Source organism: Vipera berus, assembly GCF_964194415.1.
Source record: "Vipera berus genome assembly, chromosome: 2".
Taxonomy (NCBI): domain Eukaryota; kingdom Metazoa; phylum Chordata; class Lepidosauria; order Squamata; family Viperidae; genus Vipera; species Vipera berus.
The window spans coordinates 233,547,653-233,569,025 of NC_138203.1; the positions used below are offsets into that span (position 1 = coordinate 233,547,653).

At 41.5% G+C, this 21,373-nt stretch overlaps 1 protein-coding gene across 15 annotated transcripts in view; it reads left to right on the forward strand.

Moving 5' to 3' along the window:
- Nucleotides 1–11,373: 11,373 nt before the first annotated feature.
- Nucleotides 11,374–21,373, forward strand: part of SLMAP (sarcolemma associated protein) — a 94,643-nt gene continuing 84,643 nt past the window's right edge. For all 15 annotated transcript variants that reach the window (XM_081318074.1, XM_081318064.1, XM_081318076.1 and 12 more), the window contains exons 1-2: nt 11,374–11,549; nt 11,716–13,060. In XM_081318074.1, coding sequence (XP_081174200.1) covers nt 12,863–13,060 — 198 coding nt within the window. In that variant the 5' untranslated portion in view covers nt 11,374–11,549; nt 11,716–12,862. The remainder of the gene's footprint in view (nt 11,550–11,715; nt 13,061–21,373) is intronic.

A 21,373-nucleotide genomic window follows, 5' to 3' on the forward strand; every position in this document is an offset into this window, starting at 1 on the left:
CAACTTTAAGACCTGTGGACTTCAACTCCCAGAACAGGTCTTAAAGTTGCCAAGGTTGGGGACCCCTGCTCTGTACTTTATCTATATCAAGCAGGAATAAGGGATTGTGTAGGTGCCACAAAGTTTGGTCCAAGATCTCATACAGGTAGTCCTTTACTTATGATCAGTCACTTAGTGACATTCAAAGTTATGATGGACCTACCTGGGGACTACTTATGACCTGAAGTCAAGGTTCCAATGGTTGGGTTCCCCTTGCAGTCCCAAGACCAAACTTCATGCATTCAGCAACCAGGTCCTATTTATGTCTGTTTGCAATGTCCCATGGTCATATGATTGCAGTTTATGATGGTTTGCCAACATCTGGCATTTTCTTCTGCTTTTTGGCAAAACTGCACCCAGAGCAAGTCATCGGCTCACTTAACAGCAATGTTTGCTAAATGTCCACTGCAAAAACAGTCATAAAATCAGGTTTGTCAACCCATTTTTATGAATTATGACTGTGATGGGTAGGCTCATAAGTCAAGACCCACCTGTATTGTTTGTGTTTTATTAATAACTTGAATGTATAGAAAGAATGCTTATCAGAAATGCAGGCAATTCAAAACATAGTTGGAGAATAGTTAATATTCTAGAAGATGTTAAAAGTGAATTTACAGGTTGGAGAAATAGGTTGAAAGTAATAGAGTGGAACTTAAAACATACCAAAAGAAAGAAAAATATTAAATGTACCAGGATATGCAAAAAGAAAGACCTTGGGTAGTTTGAACACTAGCTGAATACAAATTTGTAGTGTGAAGTTACTGCCAAAAAAGGCAAATGCAATTTTAACATGTAGCAATAAAGGAACCGTTCCCAAATCATCAGTAGAAAAAAGCCAGCTCTTTTCTCCATTAGTGGGATCCCACCCTGAGGATTGGTATCCTATTCTTGTAGTCACTGTGCAGCAAAGTTGTATGAGGAAAGATGGAAAGAAGCCTGTGCTCTTGTGCTTAAACCTTTATGAGCCCTTTTGAATTTTCAATATTTCTTTACTGTCATGTGATCAAAATCGTAGTCAAGGTGTAAATACAACCAACATGTATGTAGGAGATGACCAGGCTGAGCCAAAGGAGGGGTCAAATGCACCATTAGTCTTGAGTCCCTTTGTGCCAACAAGAGATCTGAGTCCAGCCCACCTTCAATTCCGTCGACTGTTAGCTATCACCACCTCACTTTCACCATTACTAATTCAGATTCTTCTAGAGAGCTTTACTATGCAATAAAGCTATATATTCATTTGAACTGCCTGGACTCCTGATTTCCTGTCCTTGACAATGTATTTGTGATGATTGCAGTGTTCCGGGGTCACATGACTGCATTTGGGCCTTCCCAGCTGCATCTGACCAAGCAAAATCAATGGGGAAAGCTGGATTTGCCTAAAGACCGAAGTGATTCATTTAACAACTGTAGGGGGGAAAAAATCATACAATCTAGTGCAACTCATTTAACAACTGCCTTGCTTAACAATGGAAATTCTGGTCCCAGTTGTGGTTGTAAGTTGAGGATTATCTGCATGTTTTTGACTCATTTGTTACTAGATAAGAGTTTTAGGATTTATGTGGCGAATACATCACATTTGAGGTCATATTTATGCAAAAGTATTGAAATAAAAAAAAAGTTTCACAAATTTTTAAGTACCATTGGATACTTAATATTGATTAGGAGACCGAGAGGGAATATAACTCCTTGAAAATGTGGCCCATGGAAGAATGCATGACCTGTTTTTTATTCTCCCAGAACCTAATTGAAGGTTAGGATAAAAATTCTGTACGCAAAGCAATAACCTAGAGGTAGAAATTTGGATGTATTCCAGATAATTACTTTGGATTCCTGAACTGAGAAGGGTGTAGGAAATGATGGCCTAAATTTTCTCTTCTAGCTTTCTGATTCTTTGATAAGGGAAATTATTGCATAATTATTATGCAATTATGGCAAATGTACTTGCAGAACTGGATGTCAGTTTCCTACACATAGAAATGCAAAATTATTTTTATATAACATCTTTGAAACTACAAATGAATTTATAATGCAAAAGTTATATTTCAAATATACAGTTCAAATATTGAGAAAACAAGTACATGTGGTCCTCGACTTACAACCACAACTGAGCCCAACATTTCTGTTGCTAAGTGAGACATTTGTTAAGTGAGTTTTGCCCCGTTTTACTACCTTTCCTGCCACAGTTATTAAGTGAATCACAGAAGTTGGTAAGATGATAACGCTGTTAAGTGAATCCGGCTTCCCCATTGACTTTTTTTGTCAGGTCGCAAAAGGTGATCATATGACCCTGGCTCACTGCAACTGTCATAAATATGAGTGTTGCCAAGCATCTGAATTTTGATCATGTGACCATGCAGATTCTGCAATGGTCGTAAGTGTGAAAAACAGTCATAAGTCATTTTTTTCGCAGTTGTAACTTCAAACAGTCACTAAATGAACTGTTGTAAGTCAAGGACTACCTGTATAATAGGCTTGTGTGGTATGTATCTGAAGACTGGGTTGAGACTGTAACATTTGATAGGATTCCTTAGGGTGAGCACTCATTTCTACACAGTAGTATAGATCAATGAGTGGAGCTTAAGAAAAGAAATTTAGTTTGTTTAGAGGAGACTGCGATCCTACTGATAATGCTGATCAACCACTTCTGACATCCATCACTACTAGCCATACTGGTTAGGGATATTGGTTGTTGTACTTCGACAACAGATGACGTGACAAGATTGTCTATCTTTAGCCATGCCTGCGTATGTGTTACGGAGTTATAAAGAGAAAAAGAAATGCATCAAACTTATACTGTTGTAAGAGGAGAACCATGTTAGTTTATGATGGCAAAAAAAATAGAAGTTGTTTGGTAGCACCTTTTCTAACACATTATATTAAAAGGCAATTCCATCAGCAGGCATACAGCTCACAGAAGCTTATGACTTTTAATAAGGCACAAATAGGAATGGTGCTACCAGACTCCTGATTTTGAGCTTATGATAGCAAAGCCTCAATGCAGCAAGGTACTGTACTAGTCACAAACCCGGAAGTGGAAATTAAGCAGAGTCATGGAGGCTATGGCTTTTAGGCTACTAGTTAAGAGGGTGTTATTTTTCAAAGGAAATGCCTCTTGGTTAACATTTGTTATGAAACCTGCATTCTAGAGGACTATTTGTACCCTTATTTCTGCTTATGAGCTTTCAGTTACAAATTCTGTGCTGTGACAGTAAAACATTCGAGTGGATCGACCTTTCCTTTGTGCCAGCTTGGCTCTTATGATAACGTGAGCTCATAAAGTAGCATGGAGATGTCATGCAAAACATTCCTGCTCTTTGGAGAGTAAAGCTACCTGTGTGTTTGCCAAGACTAACCGATCTGGGTAGCAAAAGTATGGATGATGCCTATGAGATCATGAAAAAACAAAACCTTGTTTGTTACTATCTAGCAGTGGCTGGTCTTGCAGCCCAAATCTGCCCGCTGTAATATTTGCAACGTAGAGGGAAAAAGTGGTTTACTGGGTCAAAACTTCACATGGGATCTATAAGAAGAGCTGCAGGCAGTAGACGCTTGTTTCTTTTGCTGAAAATAGTGCATTCGTTTACAGACTCCTCCCAGGTAGAATTCAAAGTTCTATTGATTTTTAAAGCTCCAAATGACTGAGGACCAAGGTACAGTATTAAAGGATTGCTTTTTCTTGTATAAACCTGTTCACTTATTGATACTATTTTTCAATGTATTGCTTTATCCCTCTAAGGAAAGAAGTAGAAAAGGTATTAAAAAGAATTAAAACATACTGATGGATAAACATAGTTAAAAAACAACAACCAATGTTTAAACCTTAACCAGATGGTAAAAATGGATCAATTTGAATCGCTATAAAAGATGGGTAGGTAAGAGATGATAAGAATTGGCGGGCTGGAGAACTGGAGGGAGAGCCTGCATTTCAAACTAATCGGAGAATGTGATTTATGACTGTAAATTAGAGGAGGGAATTGTGCTATGATACTATGTGCTCAGGGGAGGGGAATTCAGATTTTGGCTTTGACTATGTAAGTACCGATGCTATGCTTCTTGAATAAAGATTCTTTAAGGTAAACAATGCCTCGAAGTTCTTTGAAGTTTCATCCCTCGGAATCATGACAACTGAACTAAAACAATTTTCTTATACTATGCTCAGTGTGTTATAGATACAGAATTTTTGATGAATGAATTCTAGATTTTTAGTATATAATTTAATGTTGTATAATGTCATACTTTCTCTTTCTAACATGATATGAATATTCATAAGAATCTTTTAGAAATATGTCATAACTATAGAATAAACCCAAATTATATAAGGCAGTATTCCCTGAATAGTTTAAGTTAAGTCATTTAGTCTTTTATAAATATCCTTTAGTTGATAAGTATCAACTAAACTTACAAAATGTTCTGTTGAATTATTTTAATGTAAAAGTTATATAAAGAAAGCCAGTTTGATCTAGTGGTTAAGGCACCAGGCTACAAAGCAGGAGACCATGAGTTCAAGTGCTGCTTATCCATGAAAGCCAGCTGTATGACTTTGGGCCAGTCACTCTCTTTCAGCCCAACTCACCTCACAGGGCTGTTGTACAGAAAAATAGGAGAAGGTGTGTTGGATAGCGTCTCCACCATATTTATAAAAATAATAAATGTAGAATACAAATTAAACAAAGAAGAAGATATACAACTAGCTTTATTTAAAATTCTATTTATTGATTTGTTAAAAGAGGATATCCCAACTCTATACCAAATTTCTTGCAGATGTTCAATTTATCTTAATACTTCAAAATATGGAGTTAGTTTAGTATAACTGAAAACTCTTTCCAATGCTAATATAAGTTTTGGTCAAAAGATATTTTAGTTGAATATTGCCTTTCAGCAATTTTAGGCAATCTAAAAAATTCTTCTTGAAGCAGTTCAAATGTTTTAAAGATTGATCAACATTAGATATACCGTATTTTCCGGCATATAAGACGACTTTTTAACCCATGAAAATCATCTCAAAAGTTGGGGGGTCGTCTTATATGCCCAGTCATCTTATATGCCGGAAAATAGTACGTAAATCAATCAAGCGCCCCCGTTCTTGCAAAGCAACTTCAAGCCTCCTTAGTCCAGTCCCCCCTCCAATGTGACTCTCCCTTCCCACCCCCAAGAGCCTCTCAGCCCCTTCCCCTCCCCCTTGCAAACACCAGACCCCGGGAGCTATTCCAAAGGGTGGGTGGAAGGAAAAGCCCCTTTCGGCTCCGGCTTGACTGCAAGTCAGCGAGCCCGGGAAGGCACGCCCTCCCCTCCCACTGTGGAGGAAGCAGGGCAGGCTGGCGTCTGGCGGGAGCCGGCAGGGCAGTCCTGTGCACGCACGCGCTCCCCGGCTCCTAAGGAGTCCTCGGGGAGCCGTGGCAGGCGCCTCACGCTCTTCCCTCTTGAGCTGGCATCAGCGGAGCCATCCGGCGTCGGGCGGGAGCTGGCAGGGCAGTCCTGCACACACACGCGCTCCCCAGCTAAGGAGTGCTCGGGGAGCCGTGGCAAGCGCCTCATGCCCTTCGCTCTTGAGGCGGCACCGGCGGAGCCGTCCGGCATTGGGCGGGAGCCGGCAGGGCAGTCCTGTGCATGCGCGCGCTCCCCAGCTGTTAAGGAGTCCTCGGGGAGCTGTGGCAGGCGCCTCACGCCCTTCGCTCTCGAGGCGGCACCGGAGGAGCCGTCCGGCGTTGGGCGGAAACCGGCAGGGCTTTGCATCATCTGCATCAGACGGGTCTGAATCGGGCTTGTGTCGGACAGTTGGCAACTGGCATGTAAGTATTTTCCAGCGTATAAGACGAAAAATCTTGAAAATCTTCTCAAAAGTCGAGGGTCGTCTTATACGCCCAGTCGTCTTATACGCCGGAAAATACTGTAAAGCAGTAAGATAATTTTTTGCTCAAAAGCCCCTCCCCCCAAAAAAAATACCTGAAATTTTCAAATCAGGATTAACCAAAAGTATAGTTATTTTTACAACATATCCAAACAACTCTTGTGGTCTTTATTAATGGGAAAAAAAATCTGAATTTTGATTAGTCCCTTCCAAGATATCTCTGGAGTTGTGTCCAAAATGATAGCTGAGATAAAGGAGATGACTTCTAAAAAGAAATAAAAACATAAAGGTAAAGGTTCCCCTGCACATGCGTGCTAGTCGTTTCCGACTCTAGGGGCCGGTGCTCATCTCCGTTTCAAAGCCGAAGAGCCAGCGCTTGTCCGAGGACATCTCTGTGGTCATGTGGCCAGCATGACTAGACGCCAAAGGCGCATGGAACGCTGTTACCTTCCCACCGTAGTGGTCCCTATTTTTCTACTTGCATTTTTTACGTGCTTTCGAACTGGTAGGTTGGCAGAAGCTGGGACGAGTAACAGGTGCTCACTCTGTTACGCGGCACTCGGGATTTGACCCGCCAAACTGCCGACCTTCTGATCGACAAGCTCAGCGTCCTGACCCACTGAGCCACCGCGTCCCTTAATAGAAACATATGTCCAATAATATTGTTGAAAATCAATATACTGTAGATTAAAAAAGATCTTCATATCAAAAGTGTAATTTAGAAAAAGAAGTATCAATCCATCCAAAACAAATTTTCTCATTGTCTTAGCAATGTTTAAAGTATCTAGAAAATATTAACATGGGTATCAACTTAGTTGCATATATCCATTTTAAATTAACATTACTTTTAACATTTATTCTCTCCCACAGATTCACAGGGAATTTCAACCATCTCCTAGTATCAAAATTAATCTGACTTAAACAATTATTATTTTTACATTTCTGTGTTTTGGTATTGTGAGCCGCCCCTGTAATGCTTTGGACCAGGGGTATCAAACTCAATTTCATTGAGGGCCGCATCAGCATTGCGGTTGCCCTCAGGGGGCCAGGTGGGTGTGGCCTGGGTGGGCGTGGCCTACTGGGTGGGCGAGGCTAAAGTGCATATGGCCTACTGGATGGGCGTGGCCAGCTGTACATCGTTTGCATCAAGGGTGCCTATGGGGGCCTGGGCAGGAGTGGGACAGATCTGAGGGTCTCTGGCAGAAGGAGGGTCTCTGGGCCAGGACCAAGGCAGCGGGGGCCGTTCCCTCACTGTTTCCAGGATGGTTTTGTGGGCCGCATGAAACCACTTCGTGGGCCGTATCTGGCCCCCGGGCCTTGTGTTTGACATGTCTGCTTTAGACTAAAGAGCAATGCTTCCCAAACTTTATCCTCCATTACCCAAAACTACTTAGCAGAAAGCCTTTATTTCAATGTCCCTGTTGTGACTGGTGATGGGTTTGTGTGTCATTATCCCCCCCCAAACCACTTTTACCCAATTTGGGGTAGTTTACCTGGGTTTGGGAAGCATTGCTTATAGGAAAGGCAGGATTTAAATATTTTAATGAGTTAATAAAAGACGTAGTCAGAGACAAGGGAATTGCTAGATAAGCAACTGCATGAGTGAAAAAGTAATGAAGGAGATGAAAAAATGTGAGAAACTGTTAGACCTCGAGGTGAGGGGTAGGGAAACTTCATATATAGATTAATAATGCATAGACAAAGGATAGGTAATTTGATGCCTTCTAACCTAGGCATATCTAGAGTCAGATGTTTTAAAAGGACTAATTTTGCCCAACATATCATTGTTATTTTAACTGTGTTTTATAGCAATGACTAACTTTTCAGATATATCAAAACACACCATAAATGGACCATGTCAGTTGACATTACGTAAAACACTACACTGAACTGTAATTATACATGCTTCAGAAATGATTAAAAAAAGAAGTACTTGGATCTAGAATGAACACAATACCTTTCTGCAGCTCATTAAAATCTGAGTGTCTTTTTTCAATTTTTTTGTGCAAGTGTGAAAATGACGTTGCTGCTCAAGAGCATCCACAAGGAGGGACAAATGATGAAAATGGCCTTGCGGTGGGGCAACACAAGCTCTGCCTCTTCTGTGCATGTTGTGTCGGTTATAAACAACCAGGCATCTAAGAGGTAGAGGTTGCATTGTGATGGTGTGATGTTATTTTCAACTTTTTGATAAAAGCACTCAATCCTCAGGATGCCTTTGCTGCTTCTGTAATGAAGTAAATTATTAAAGCAGTATATGTTTAATGCAATTCTTAAAAATAGCAGCATATTTTTCAGACTCTCATGGAAGCCTCTTGTGATTTAATAAATCATACAAAGGTGCTGTGTTTGAGCAAAGTTCAAAGCAATTCTTTTGAAGCTATGCACAGCACTAGTGTAATGCATTTAGTTAGTTTGTAGGTTAATACGCTGGTATGAACACATCTGGCTTGTTTATGTGACAAAGCAAGGAAGATTCAGCATTAATCATCATTAAGGGCCCCACCTAGCAAACTACAGACAAGTTTTGACAATTTACTGTTTCACTTGGTAACCTAGTAAACTTTATTGAGCTTTGTAAGTCAATTATTCCTGTTCATTTGTTTTTATTTACTTGAATTATTGAAATAAACAAATCATGGTAGCTCAGTGAGGCAACACGCATGCAAAGCTATTTCATTCCCCTAGCCTCTTTGTTTTGAAAATAGCTCCCTGTGCACCTGGGGATGGAAGCAGCAGTGAAAAACAGGCAGAGAAAATCCTTCTACTGTACAAGACCCACTCTGGTTTGTGATTGTATTGCTTTCTTCCCTACCATTTTTTTCTGAAGAAATTAATTCCTAAATTATAATTTAACCAATAGTCTAAGTACCTCGGGGATCACCTGCTGCCGGCGTCAACTTCCCTCCGCCCTGTGCGTTCCCACAGAGAGGGCCTCCTCAGGGTGCCACCGGTCAGAGAATGTCGGCTGGTGGCCCCCAGGGGGAGGGCCTTCTCTGTGGGCGCCCCGGCTTTATGGAATCAGCTGCCGGTTGAGCTCCGGATGGCACCTGACCTTCGCTCCTTCCGACGCGGTCTGAAGACCTATCTATTTGAACAAGCTGGCCTGGCCTGATGGGGGATGTGTTGGGGTTTTTATTGTGGATTGTTATATTATTCTATTGTTTTAGCTCGGGCTCCTATTTAATTCTTTTTTAATTTTTGTACTCTGTATTTTTATATGTGCCCTGTTCACCGCCCTGAGTCCTTCGGGAGAAGGGCGGTATACAAATATAATAAAATAAATAAATAAATAAAATAAATAAGTCTAGTTGGCTAGCTGTACTACAGTGAACTAGCCTTCAATAAAGTATGGTTATAAATTGCGATTAAGCTCTGCTTTTACTACAGTTTAACCTATAGTTTGGATTTGGATGTCAGATCTGATGGATTCAGAAAACATGCTAAGCCAAAATGATTTCTGACCATTAGTTTAGCAACTGTTAAAAGACAGCACTGAAAAAAGTGACTTACAGCCAGTACTTGCACTTACAACTGTTGCAGCATCCCCACAGTCACGTGATCAAAATTTGGGCACTTGGCGACCAGGATGTAGTTAAGACAGTTGCATTGGCCCAGAGTCACAAGACTGCTATCTGCCCCCTTGTCAGCTGGATTCCAACAAAGTCAATGGGGAGGAAACTGAATTTGCTTAATATCCGCAAGATCTAACACCACAGCAAGAAAGCTTGTAATATCTGGTGTGACTCACTTAATGACCATCTCACTTAGCCATAGAAATTCCAGTCCCAATTGTAGCCATAACTCATAACTGTATATGAATAGAAACTAGACAAACATGGAGTTTAGACATTGTGATTCAGATCATAGTAAACCACAGAAATGGATCCAAGTGTGATTTAAGAATCCTTGTAGGACATTACCTGAGACTTAATGTATCATATAAACTTGAAATTGTTACCATTTTGGACTTCTGTAAATTGGAAGTGAAATCTTCAACCTGATTTTAAATTGTTTTTGCACATCCAACATTGGACTTGCTTGAGATTCAGATATATTAAACCTCTATTGTTGTTGTATAGAATTACATATATGGCAGAAAGGAGAGGTAAGAAAATAGCATATTTTGCATGTTGCTATAGGATGTCTTACAAATACAATTACAAATTAGGATTGTAATTTATATGGAAAAAAAGGAAAAGTGTTGGCAAGGAAATGATTTTTAGGAAAGAGGATGTTCACATTTAAAAACCAGCTATTATGATTTGAAAATACCTGAGCAATTAGGATTTTATCATTGTTTCAAAATTATATATATTTAAATAGGTGTGTTTACAATGACATAATTAACCATTGTTACCTTATTGGATTCAATGGTCATGTAATTACCCATTAGCAAAGTTTATATAATCTGGACAGATGCTCCATATTCAATGTGCTCATGTCAACAGAGCCAGTGTTTAAATTTTTAATTAACTGGTTTGAATACTGAATATGAAAAAACAGATTAATTTAAAAACAATTGATGCGATAAATTGTACTAAGTGATTATATTTGCATGACAGTCATAAATTAGTGCAACCTTTTTCAATTCAGTGGGACTTACTCTCCATGAACAAAGCAGAATTGGACTACTGTATAGCCCAGCTAATTTAAATGGTGTTCTTTAACCAGTTATCTCCTACCCTTGTACCGTTGTTTCCTCAACAATTTAAACTTGACCTTGGTTTTGCTAATGTTGCTCTTGATTTCTACTCCACCTTCCAGTTCAAGATAAATTTTAAATACTGTTTTGTTTGACGTATCTCCTCCTGACATCGATGAAAATAAAGAAGGCATTTGTGGGAAAGGGAACGAAGGGCTAAAAGGAACTATCTGCAAATCGATCCGGACGTATACTGGAATAAATCTCATGGAACGAATAAAGTGCTTAATAAACAGTTATAGAATAGATACACACGTGTATATTATAGAATTTACTGTTATACTAGGAAGCCTCTATTTTATGTGGAATTACCCCCAGGTAAATGAATACGGTTTCCGCCTCAGTATCTTGCTGCAACAATTTCGCAAGACCTGTGTCTCTTTGGCATTTCCAAAGGTTTGAAATAAAAGTTTTCCCACTCTTTCCGTGGAGTAACGATATCCAATTTTGCCTTAGATTTCCCGTCTTCCTCAGGTAAAGCTATTGGCTGCCCGCTTTTCCACCCCTCACCATTCAACGTGATGCTTTCCCCTCTACCTCCCTTCCTGGGGAAAAAAAAATATCTGCAGAACTTAAATTTCCTTCGGTCACCGAGGCCTTTCCATTTAGTCCTCTGGTGAGTTTTTACCCCTTTTTTTTTACTACCCGGAAACAGCGCCAGCAGCGCATTCCTAGGTTACGGGCAACTACGGCTTGCCAGTAGCCCACCGAGAGCTTCAGTGGTTCCCTGTGCGCATGATTCCCTGTGGCGCGTTCTCAGTTCGCGCCTGCGTCGAGCTCCTGGCTGGCCGTCAGCCTTTCTTTTGGTCAGGCCCATGGCAAAGCGGCTCCTCCCCTCTCATTCCCTTTCCCCTCCCCGGCAGCGCGGCGGCGGCGGCGGCGGCGGCGGCTGCTACACCGGGTAGGTTTCTAGTCAGTATGGCCGCTCCTGCTGCTGCTGCTGCTGCTGCTGGGAAGGTAAGAGCGCGCGGGCGAGCTGGCGGGCGGAGGGCGCTGAGGTTCGTGCGGTCCGCTGTCCTTTCGCCCTGCGCGCCTCGACCGAGCGGAGAAGCCCCGCGAGGGGCGGTCGAGCCGGGGCCCGCCTGAGCCCTGAAGGCTGACCGGGTTTGTTTTGCTTTTACAGGTCGAGGGAAAGTTTTCGTTGACGGCGGCCGCTTTGACACCCAGCTCGTAAGGCGTCCGGCCTCCAGGCCTCTCCCCGGGCGGGAGCGGGACAGAGCTCCGGCGGGCGAGCAAAAGGCGCCTCGGGAGGGGAGTGAATTTTTTTCCTTCTCAGCCACCTGCAGTCCCGACTCTTCGTCGCCCGCGGTTCCCCCGGCCTTCGCCCTCCTAGTTTTCCTGAGGAGATTCTGCCGCCGTTTGCTCCAAGACCTCCCTCGGCCAGAGCCGCCAGATGGCTTTTCTCCCCCTTTCCCCATAAGTTATCTGCGTTGGTTTAGAGTCCCTCAGCGGAGGGACCCCGACACCCCTGCTTTCACCAGGCGTCGTCTGGCTACTTAGCCTCCTGTCCGTTTCTCGCTACTTGAGAAGACCCATGTTATTCACTGGCTCAGATACGTGGCCAGGTGTATTGCGCTAAGATGTGTGGGGAAATACTTGCATTTCCTTAATGGTCGCACTGGGGTTTCCGTTGGCTCCTTGAAAAATTGGAGTCTGGGCCTATGCTGCCTAGGGAGGGGGAGAACCTGTTTTTTTTTAGCTAGGCACCCTCCCTTTCCTGATCCTGCTGATGTGTGAAACTGGACGAACCACAGACTTATCCTTGGATCATTTTCCAGTTCTTAACTCCTGTCTTGTAAACCTCTGGACTCTCGCTCTCTGAAATTTTTATTGTTTCTCTGGTGAAGAAAAAGCTTGGGCAGTGATTACGGAAGAGGATAGAGTGCGTACATCCCAAACAAGTATTTTTGTGTGAGTCATTCGTTCGCTTGGATTTATAACTCTCTCCACCTTAATTTGAACAAGTTTTGTTTCTCTTTGGAATGGTCATATGCTCGTTCACATCACTGAGGGAGATGGATTAAAGTGGAACTTCTTAAACGTGCTACAAACCTTATTAAAGAAAACAATGGGGCTTCTCTATTGGATTATTGCCTGCTTTAGTTCACAGACTGGAGGTATGAGTTGTTAGATCTTGATGGCAGGTAATGTTTGTCCTGCTTTAATGTGAAGTATAGTGGGAGCTTTGCTTATCAACTGTGGAGGGGGGCTTGGATCAAGAAGAGTTTCTCTTCTTTCCTGGTTGGTGTGGCACCACATATCTGTCCTCAATGCCTTCAGCCTTGGCTATCTTTACTTGCCGCCCGAACTCTCATCCATTTCAAGAACGTCATGTCTACCTGGATGAGCCTGTCAAAATTGGACGATCAGTGGCTCGATGTCGACCAGCTCAAAATAATGCCACCTTTGACTGTAAAGTCCTGTCTAGGAATCATGCACTTGTCTGGTTTGACCACAAGACTGGAAAGGTAAGACATTTTAAATTTCTCAAGAAAATTTTATGATCATGCATGTAACTTTAATATTGCTAACTTTTTGAAGATTGAAATGTTGATTTGCATGTTTCAAATTTTATAACATTTTGCCCAAGGTAATGGTTTTTAAGAAATTATTTATCAAAAATTGGCCCTATTAGCTGGTAAAGTGTTAGAAATAATTGTTGAATTTATTCTGACAACAATCTTCTCATTGCACTAGTATATACTTGAAACTGAGAAATGGCTTGTATGCAGATACTGCACATCCATCTCAAACAGCACTATTGACTTATTGTCTCCAACACTGCTTTAGTACTATATAATTTGATGTCTGAAGAATAACAGATATTTCCATACCTGATCAGAAGTACCTTACTCATTGCTTCTGTAATAAATCTTTTAATTTAAAAAATAAATCAATTTTTATCTCCACTGTCTAGGGCCTAGGCTTATATGTTTTTATGATTATAATTTGATTTAAAATTGGACAAAATTTAAAAATTGAATGCTGTAGCTAATGATGCAGCTAGTTTTTTGCTTGTCATTCTGAGGAAAGCAATACTTCAGTGAAGTAATTTTTAAATATTCTGAAGCTATAATTTAAACCTCCAACTTTACACGGCAAGCAGATGCATATTTTATTGAGGATTCCTTTGGGTAATGGTTATATTCACCTTTCATAAAATATAACTGATTGCATCTGAACAATGTTTCCTTATTTGGTTTGTATATTTTAAAATATATTTAAGCAAGAATATTCCAGTTTTAAGAATATACAATTTAAGTATAGGTAGACCACAACGGCACCCAAAATTTCTGTTGTTAAGTGAGACTTTTGTTAAGTGAATTTTGGCCCATTTTACGAACTTTCTTGCCACAGTTGTTAAGTGAATCAATGCAGTTGATAGGTTAGTAACCTAGTTGTTAAGTGAATCTGGTTTCCCCATTGACATTGCTTGTCAGAAGGTCATAAAAGCTGATCACATGACTTTGGGACACAGCAACAGTCATAAATATGAACAAGTTGCCAAGTATCTGAATTTTGATCACATGATTATGGGGATGCTGCAAAGGTCATAATTATGAAAAATTGTCATAAATCACTTTTTTCAGTACCATTGTAACTGAGTGGTCACTAAACGAACTGTTGTAAGTTGAGGACTACCTGTAGTTAGCACAAAAATTTGGAAATACCTATATTGGCTATTGTAGTTTACATTAGCACTGTGATGGAATGTATACAATGGGTTGGATACAAATTAAGTTTTTTAAAAATCAGTGGTACACAAAGTAATCATAACTAAGTTCTCAACTGATTGACTGGTTTGATCAAACGTGTCACTAATATCATTTAAAACAAGTCAATCATTTCCTGAAAGATACAATGAAAAGTCTAGGTTTCTTATAAAAACTTCTTTTTTGGTAAGACTATGTTGGGTCGCATAGGAATTATATATTATTTTAGCTTTAGCTTATATTAAACATTTTTGTGGTATAAAGGCAGATACTCTTAAATGTTAAGCATGCCATAATACCTATTTTTCTGAAGTAGAAACTAAAATCGGATATTCAGATGCTGCAATATGTTCAAATCAATGCTTTAGCTATCCAAGTTGTACAGTAATTACATTTGTTTAAAGTACCGGTAATCCTCAATTTATAACTACAATTGAGCCCAACATTTCCCTTGCTCAGTTGATAAGTAGGTTTTGTCCCATTTTAAGACCTTTCTTGCCGCCATTGTTAAGTGAATCACTGTTAAGTTAGTAACATGGTTGTTAAGTGAATCTGGCTTCCTGTTGGTTTTCCTTGTCAGACTCTGGGACACTGAAGCTGTCATAAATACATGCCAGTTGCCAAGCATCCAAATTTTGATCAAGTGTCTGTGAAGATGCTGCAATGGTTATAAGTGTAAAAAACAAGTCACTTTTTTCAGTGCTTTTGTAACTTTGAACATTCATTCAGTGATTACAACCAGTCACTAAATAAATTGTTGTAATTTGTAAGTAAAAATACTTGTAGTATTTTTCAGTGACTATAAATTTTTAGTGTTAGTATGCATTTATTATTTTGAAAATACTTTTACTCTTTTGGTTTATTTTGGCAAAGGCTACTAATTAATATATTAGTAAAACTTACCACCTGGCACAGTATGGCATGACATGATAAGGATGTTTTTTCCCCCTGTCCATTATGCAATAGGAAAAACAGAACAAACTGAAAGTTGAATAAGTTGTAACATGAATGTCATATGACTTTAATGTAGAGTAACTTTTATTTAAGGTGCAAATTAACAGTTCAAAATATAGAATCCACTCACATTTCTTGTAATATTTTAAAGGTCCTGCTTTGAGTTATTTTTAATAGTGAAAATTAACATTAAGGAAGAAAGTATTAAAATAGTACTGGTTAATTTGTCACTAAAGTCTGTCTTCAGTCCTAAAATCAATCTTTCTAGTTAGACTGAATATGCTGAAATACTTTCTGCAAGTATGTTTCTATATCTAATTCTATACATTATTTTAAAACTATACTACAGTTTTGCATAGTGGCAGATTGTTCAGCTGAGGTACAATTTCGAGTTTCAATATGGATACTACAATCTTGGAACAAATAGGAGATTTTGCATATCTTGCTTTAGTTGTCACTTAGTCACTTTAGTTGTCACTTTAGTTGTCATTTTGCATATCTTGCTTTAGTTGTCACTTTTCACCTCACACTAAAGTGGATGCACTTACTTGAAGCTATCTTCCTACTGGTTGTCACATGTATTTGTCTTAGTTCACAGTGGATAGGGAGCAATGCTACATGTATCCTCCTTACCTTTGCCCTCTTGAACATAATTCGTTATTATGAACTCTTGAAAATAGGAATGGAGAACAGTGGAGTTGTAAGCAGTTGTAAATAGTTGAATTTGAAAAGCACAAATATTGTAATGGTTGAAATGAGATTGAGAGCTGTTTAATTTCAATTTAAACATTAGGCCTTTTATTATTTAATGCTTTCAAAGTTGGTACTGGTATCTGCAGGATCGCTGTCCTCCACGAAAGTTAATGTGGCCACACTTGTACTCCATTCATCTGGCAGTCACAATAGTGATAAAGAGTATTAGGTGCTACCATACTTTTAACTAGCAGAATCATCCTTGAGATTTTTGAGGTTGCACAAGGGTAAAAAGATAGATTTCAAGTTATTGTTTGGAGTCTCTGGCATGCTTTGGCCCCCACCATCCCATTGGCCTTGTGACTGCTGGCACTAGAATGATTTGTCTAACCTGTATTCTCTATTGTGTAGCAGAGATGTTGGCAGAAAAGTGATCCTTGTGAGCTTATTTTTACATATTTAGATTCTGTCAAAGAATGAAAGCAGTCTGGGAAAATATATATGTACCTTGAGCAATTGTAATCTGTGATCTGTAGTCAGTTGCTCATTATCAAGACTATAATGACCCTAGAATATCATTTGTCAATTGTTAAATATTCTATATTCTATATCTGAACACTTTTACACAGTAAATTAACATCAGATCAGGGTTCAGGCTTTTGCCATACTTATATCAAATCTGATGAATGGAAAATCTGTAACTATTAAGAGTTGAATGTGTCTGATTTAGGAGTATTTATGGGAATACCTAACATGTAATGTAGTACAATATCTTAAACAATCAAATAAAGTTTCCATCAATAAAAAATCAGACTAATAATTTTGGGATAAAAAGTGCAATGTTTTGGTCAGATTTAATCTGTGTTCCTAAGTATTGCAAGGCATTTCTTTCTCCAGATATTGAATGTTCTAAGAAGCAGTTTCTAGTTAGTAATTTACAGAGAAAGCATTAGTTACAAGAGGAGAAAATTGTTCTTCTTATATTGAATTAAAACAGCTTTAATATTAACAATATTTTATTTTAGAATTTGGAAAAGAAGTGACATCAGCAATTAATAGCTGAGAGATGTTACTGCCTACTGATCAGGATTTTCCTGCAGAGATACTAATGTAGTCATTGCTGCAGAGCTAATACTGTAATTGTTGGAGGTGCTCCAGTATATTCACATAGCTTTAGTTTTTTTTGAACCTTGACAATTTAATGAAATTTTATATATATCTCAAATGTTTGCTTTCCAAAAGTTAGCTTTCCAGTGCTGACTTAAAATGGGCATTAAGCATTTTTAGTTAATGTTAATTCAATTGTTGACTTACAGTAACTATTAGTGGAAGCAATAGAAGGCTATCAGTTTTAATATGAGGTCATTGTTAAAATGAATGTGTTAATTTGCATATGCATACATAGACATTAGGGACGCGGTGGCTCAGTGGGTTAGGACGCTGAGCTTGTCGATCAGAAGGTCGGCAGTTTTGCGGGTCGAATCCCGAGTGCCGCGTAACAGAGTGCGCGCCTGTTACTCGTCCCAGCTTCTGCCAACCTAGCAGTTCGAAAGCATGTAAAAATGCAAGTAGAAAAATAGGGACCACTACGGTGGGAAGGTAACAGCGCTCCGTGCGCCTTTGGCGTCTAGTCATGCTGGCCACATGACCACGGAGACGTCCTCGGACAAGCACTGGCTTTTCGGCTTTGAAACAGAGATGAGCACCGGCCCCTAGAGTTGGAAACGACTAGCACACATGTGCGGGGGAACCTTTACCTTTACCTTACATAGACATGATAGGATGGGATAGGATATAGCTGGAAGGAACCTTGGAGGTCTTCTAGTCCAGGGCTTTTCAACCAGTGGTATGCGTACCACCTGTGGTACATTGGCACCTGGCAGGTGGTACGTGGCCTTGCCCAGCCAAGTGTAGTGGGAGAAGGGAACTAGCCAAAGTGGCACAGTGCAGGACTTGCCTTGAGAGAGTCCTCAGGAGCTGCAGAGCTGCTTGGGGTTAGACAAAGGCCCCAGGATCGGCACTTCTGGCTCACCTGGAAGAGAAAGGAGGAGGGGGGGTGGAGACAGGAGAGGCTATAAAAGGAGGCAGTTTTGGCAGGAGAGGGAGAAAAGAAAAGACTCTAGAGCCGTGTTGGTGAACCTATGGCACGTGTGCCACAGATGGCACGCAGAGCCCTCTCTGAGGGCACGTGCGCCGTTGCCCCAGTCTTAGGCCTTCAGCTGGGTTTTATAAAACTTTCGCTTTAGGCCTCCACCACTGTGTGCAAAAAAAAAAAAAAGGTTCACTCAATCAATTTCAACTTCTCGCAGGAAAAAAAAAGATCTCGCAGAGTTGGAATTGATTGATTGAACTTTTTAGTCCCACCCAGTCTGCCGTTACCACTGCAGCCATGCCCACCCAATGGGTCACGCCCACCCGGCATCCGACAACACATAAGTGGGTTTTGGGTTGCAGTTTGGGCACTTGGTCTCTAAAAGGTTCGCCATCACTGCTCTAGAGAAAGAGGCAGAAGAGAAAAGGCTTTTGTCAGAGAAGTGGTGAGAGAGACCTGTGTGTGTGAATGGAAAGGATATTGGAGGAATGTGTGTGTGTGAATGGAGAGTGCCAGGTGAGCCGCGTTTTGCAGGACAAAGCGGGCAGATGTATGCCAGCAGGCCTATCGGGACCAGGAAGGTTCCAAAAGAGGTAGCTGCGGGGGGGGGGGGAAGTAGGTGAGTCTGCAGCAGGTGCTGCCAGGCCTGCAAATGCAGTACTGCCCCTCTGCTTTCCAACCCCGAAATTCCGGAGTGAAGTTGGACAGCCTCTGAGTGCCCCTGACAAGCTGCAAATCTGCTGTAGTCTCGGCTGCCACCCCCTTCCTTGGCAGGGCGAGGCTGGAGCGCTCAGCCTTTAGTCGGGGCTGTCAGCATGGCGGCAGGTGGGAGCACCACTTTGCAGAACAAAGCAGACGGAGGTACTTGCAAATCCCACCCCAGCTATGTTGGCCCTGGGGCCGAGGAGAAGGAACTGGAGGGGCGCGGTGGCTGGACTGCCTTCTGACCCGCTGGATTCAGGTTTTTCCTTTGATTGGGGGTGTGTGGCCTGACTCTTGCCGAAATGCAAATCCCTCTCTCAGCAGGGACTGGGAGGCTGAAGGCCTCTATTTTTGTGGCCATGCAATTCTAAAATCCATGGGCTGCTGCTGGGGAGGAGAATCAAAATAGGGCAAACAAGCTTAGTCCACTATGGTTTATTGATTGCTAAATTTTCCTTGGGTTTTCATATTCCTTCCTGGGCTGTTAAAATCACATTGGCAAGGTCTGTACTGAGCACCTGGCTGCAAAGTACTCAACCAGATTTTAGCCTGCTAGCCCCTCGTGCAATCCCAGGCCACAGTCTAGAGAGGTAAGAAGATGTAGTAACAGGAGAGAGCTGCAAAATTGATTCGTCATTCTTTTCTAGCATCAATGACTACATTCTTTGACGACTTTGCTAGCAACCTGCAGGCTGTGAACTTTCCTTTCCCCCTTGGGGAAAGAATTCAGAAGTGCTAAATATATTTTTCCTGCTAATTACAGTATACCTTGTTGGTTTTTTAAGGAGCTTATGAGAAAAAGATGTGTCTGGAAATTAAAGGATGTATCGATTGAGTTGTGAGACAGGAAAGGGAAGTACGTGGACTTATGCACTTCCAGTCGCTGACAGGTGTGCCAGTAATATTCTGACTTGACATCTGTATGCTCTCAGGGCCCAAAGATCATCTTCATTCTTCATAGGGCGGTATTGTGGATTAACTACATTTTTTTGGGTTCTGATTTTAAGGTAATTATCCTGAGCTATGGAGGCCTTTGATCTTCTTAAATACATAATAATAAAATAAAGAGAACTAAAGGCTTAAAGGGAAGGCAGATTAGAAAGAATGAGACCTTTTGGGGTCTTAAATTCCCTTCCTATTGAGAGTTCCTTAATAAGGTTTGCTCTTCCTTCCTGACATCAATAAAGGTGGTTTTTTCCAGAAAATATGTGAAGACCTGTAATTAGTGATTTAGCTATGTTTTCTTTTTGGCTGTGTTCAATTTATATATAAAGGTAAAGGTAAAGGTTCCCCTGCACATGCGTGCTAGTCGTTTCCAACTCTAGGGACTGGTGCTCATCTCCGTTTCAAAGCCGAAGAGCCAGCGTTTGTCTGAGGACATCTCCGTGGTCATGTGGCCGGCATGACTGGACACCAAAGGCGCACGGAACGCTGTTACCTTCCCACCGTAGTGGTCCCTATTTTTCTACTTGCATTTTTATGTGCTTTCGAACTGCTAGGTTGGCAGAAGCTGGGACGAGTAACAGGAGCTCACTCTGCTGCACGGCACTTGGGATTCGACCCGCCAAACTGCTGACCTTCTGATCGACAAGCTCAGCGTCCTAACCCACTGAGCCACCGTGTCCCTTCTAATTTATATATAATGTATGTTTAATCGAGGAGGGCTTGGAGAGGTAGAAGTGGCCAATATGGAGGCTGCACCTTGGCCTCCAGATCACTATCTCCCCTGCAGATCTCTGGAGAGGAGGAGGGGGTGGCAGGGGAACTGTGTGAGGGAAGTCTGCCCCAACAAGCCAGCATCCTTACCATGCATGATTGGAAATGGGAATTCCTTTTCAAGAAGGGCTGGTCTCCCTTGTGCAGGACCTGGGAGTGCTGCTCCCCTGCCGCCTCCTCTTGCTCTCCAGAGATCAGTCAAGATAGAAGTTGGACTCGGAGGAAACTGCTTCCTGCAAACGTCCTCCACCTCCTGCTTTGCCGGGAGGGGGCACCGGACAGGAAGACACCAATGATGTCTGGGATTGGGAAAAGAACATCTCTTTAGCATGCTACACACACACACAGATACACACAGATACAGACACACACAGACACACACATTAGAAGCTTGGAGACTTGTATCCACATCTGAGCTAGCAAATTGCCAATCATGCCTACACTTGGGGAGAAGGCCCTCTCCTTCCTCTCTGGATTAAAGTCCCCAAACCTGGAATGTGGTGTGTGTGCATATGTGTGCGCCCACATATGCTTGGCTGCTAGCAGTTTGGGGAGGCGAGGAGTTTGTGGGGCACCGAGTTCTCCCCACATTGAGTTTTCTGGTGCAACTTGTTCCGTTCCGACCCAGCTGTCTCGAGTCATCTGTGTCCAGGTAGTGGCGTCGAGTAGGCCACATCCACCTGCTAAGCGACTGACCGGTGGTAATCGAATAGTACCATATCCTAAAAGTGGTACAATCTCTGAAAAGGTTGAAAAGCCCTGTTCTAGTCCAGCCCCCCCCCTCCGCCGCTCAGACAGGAGAACCTATACCATCTCAGACAAGTGGCTGTCCAGTCTCTTCTTAAAAACCTCCAGTGATGGAGCGCCCACAAGTTCTGGAGGCAAGCTGTTCCACTGGTTAATTGTCCTCA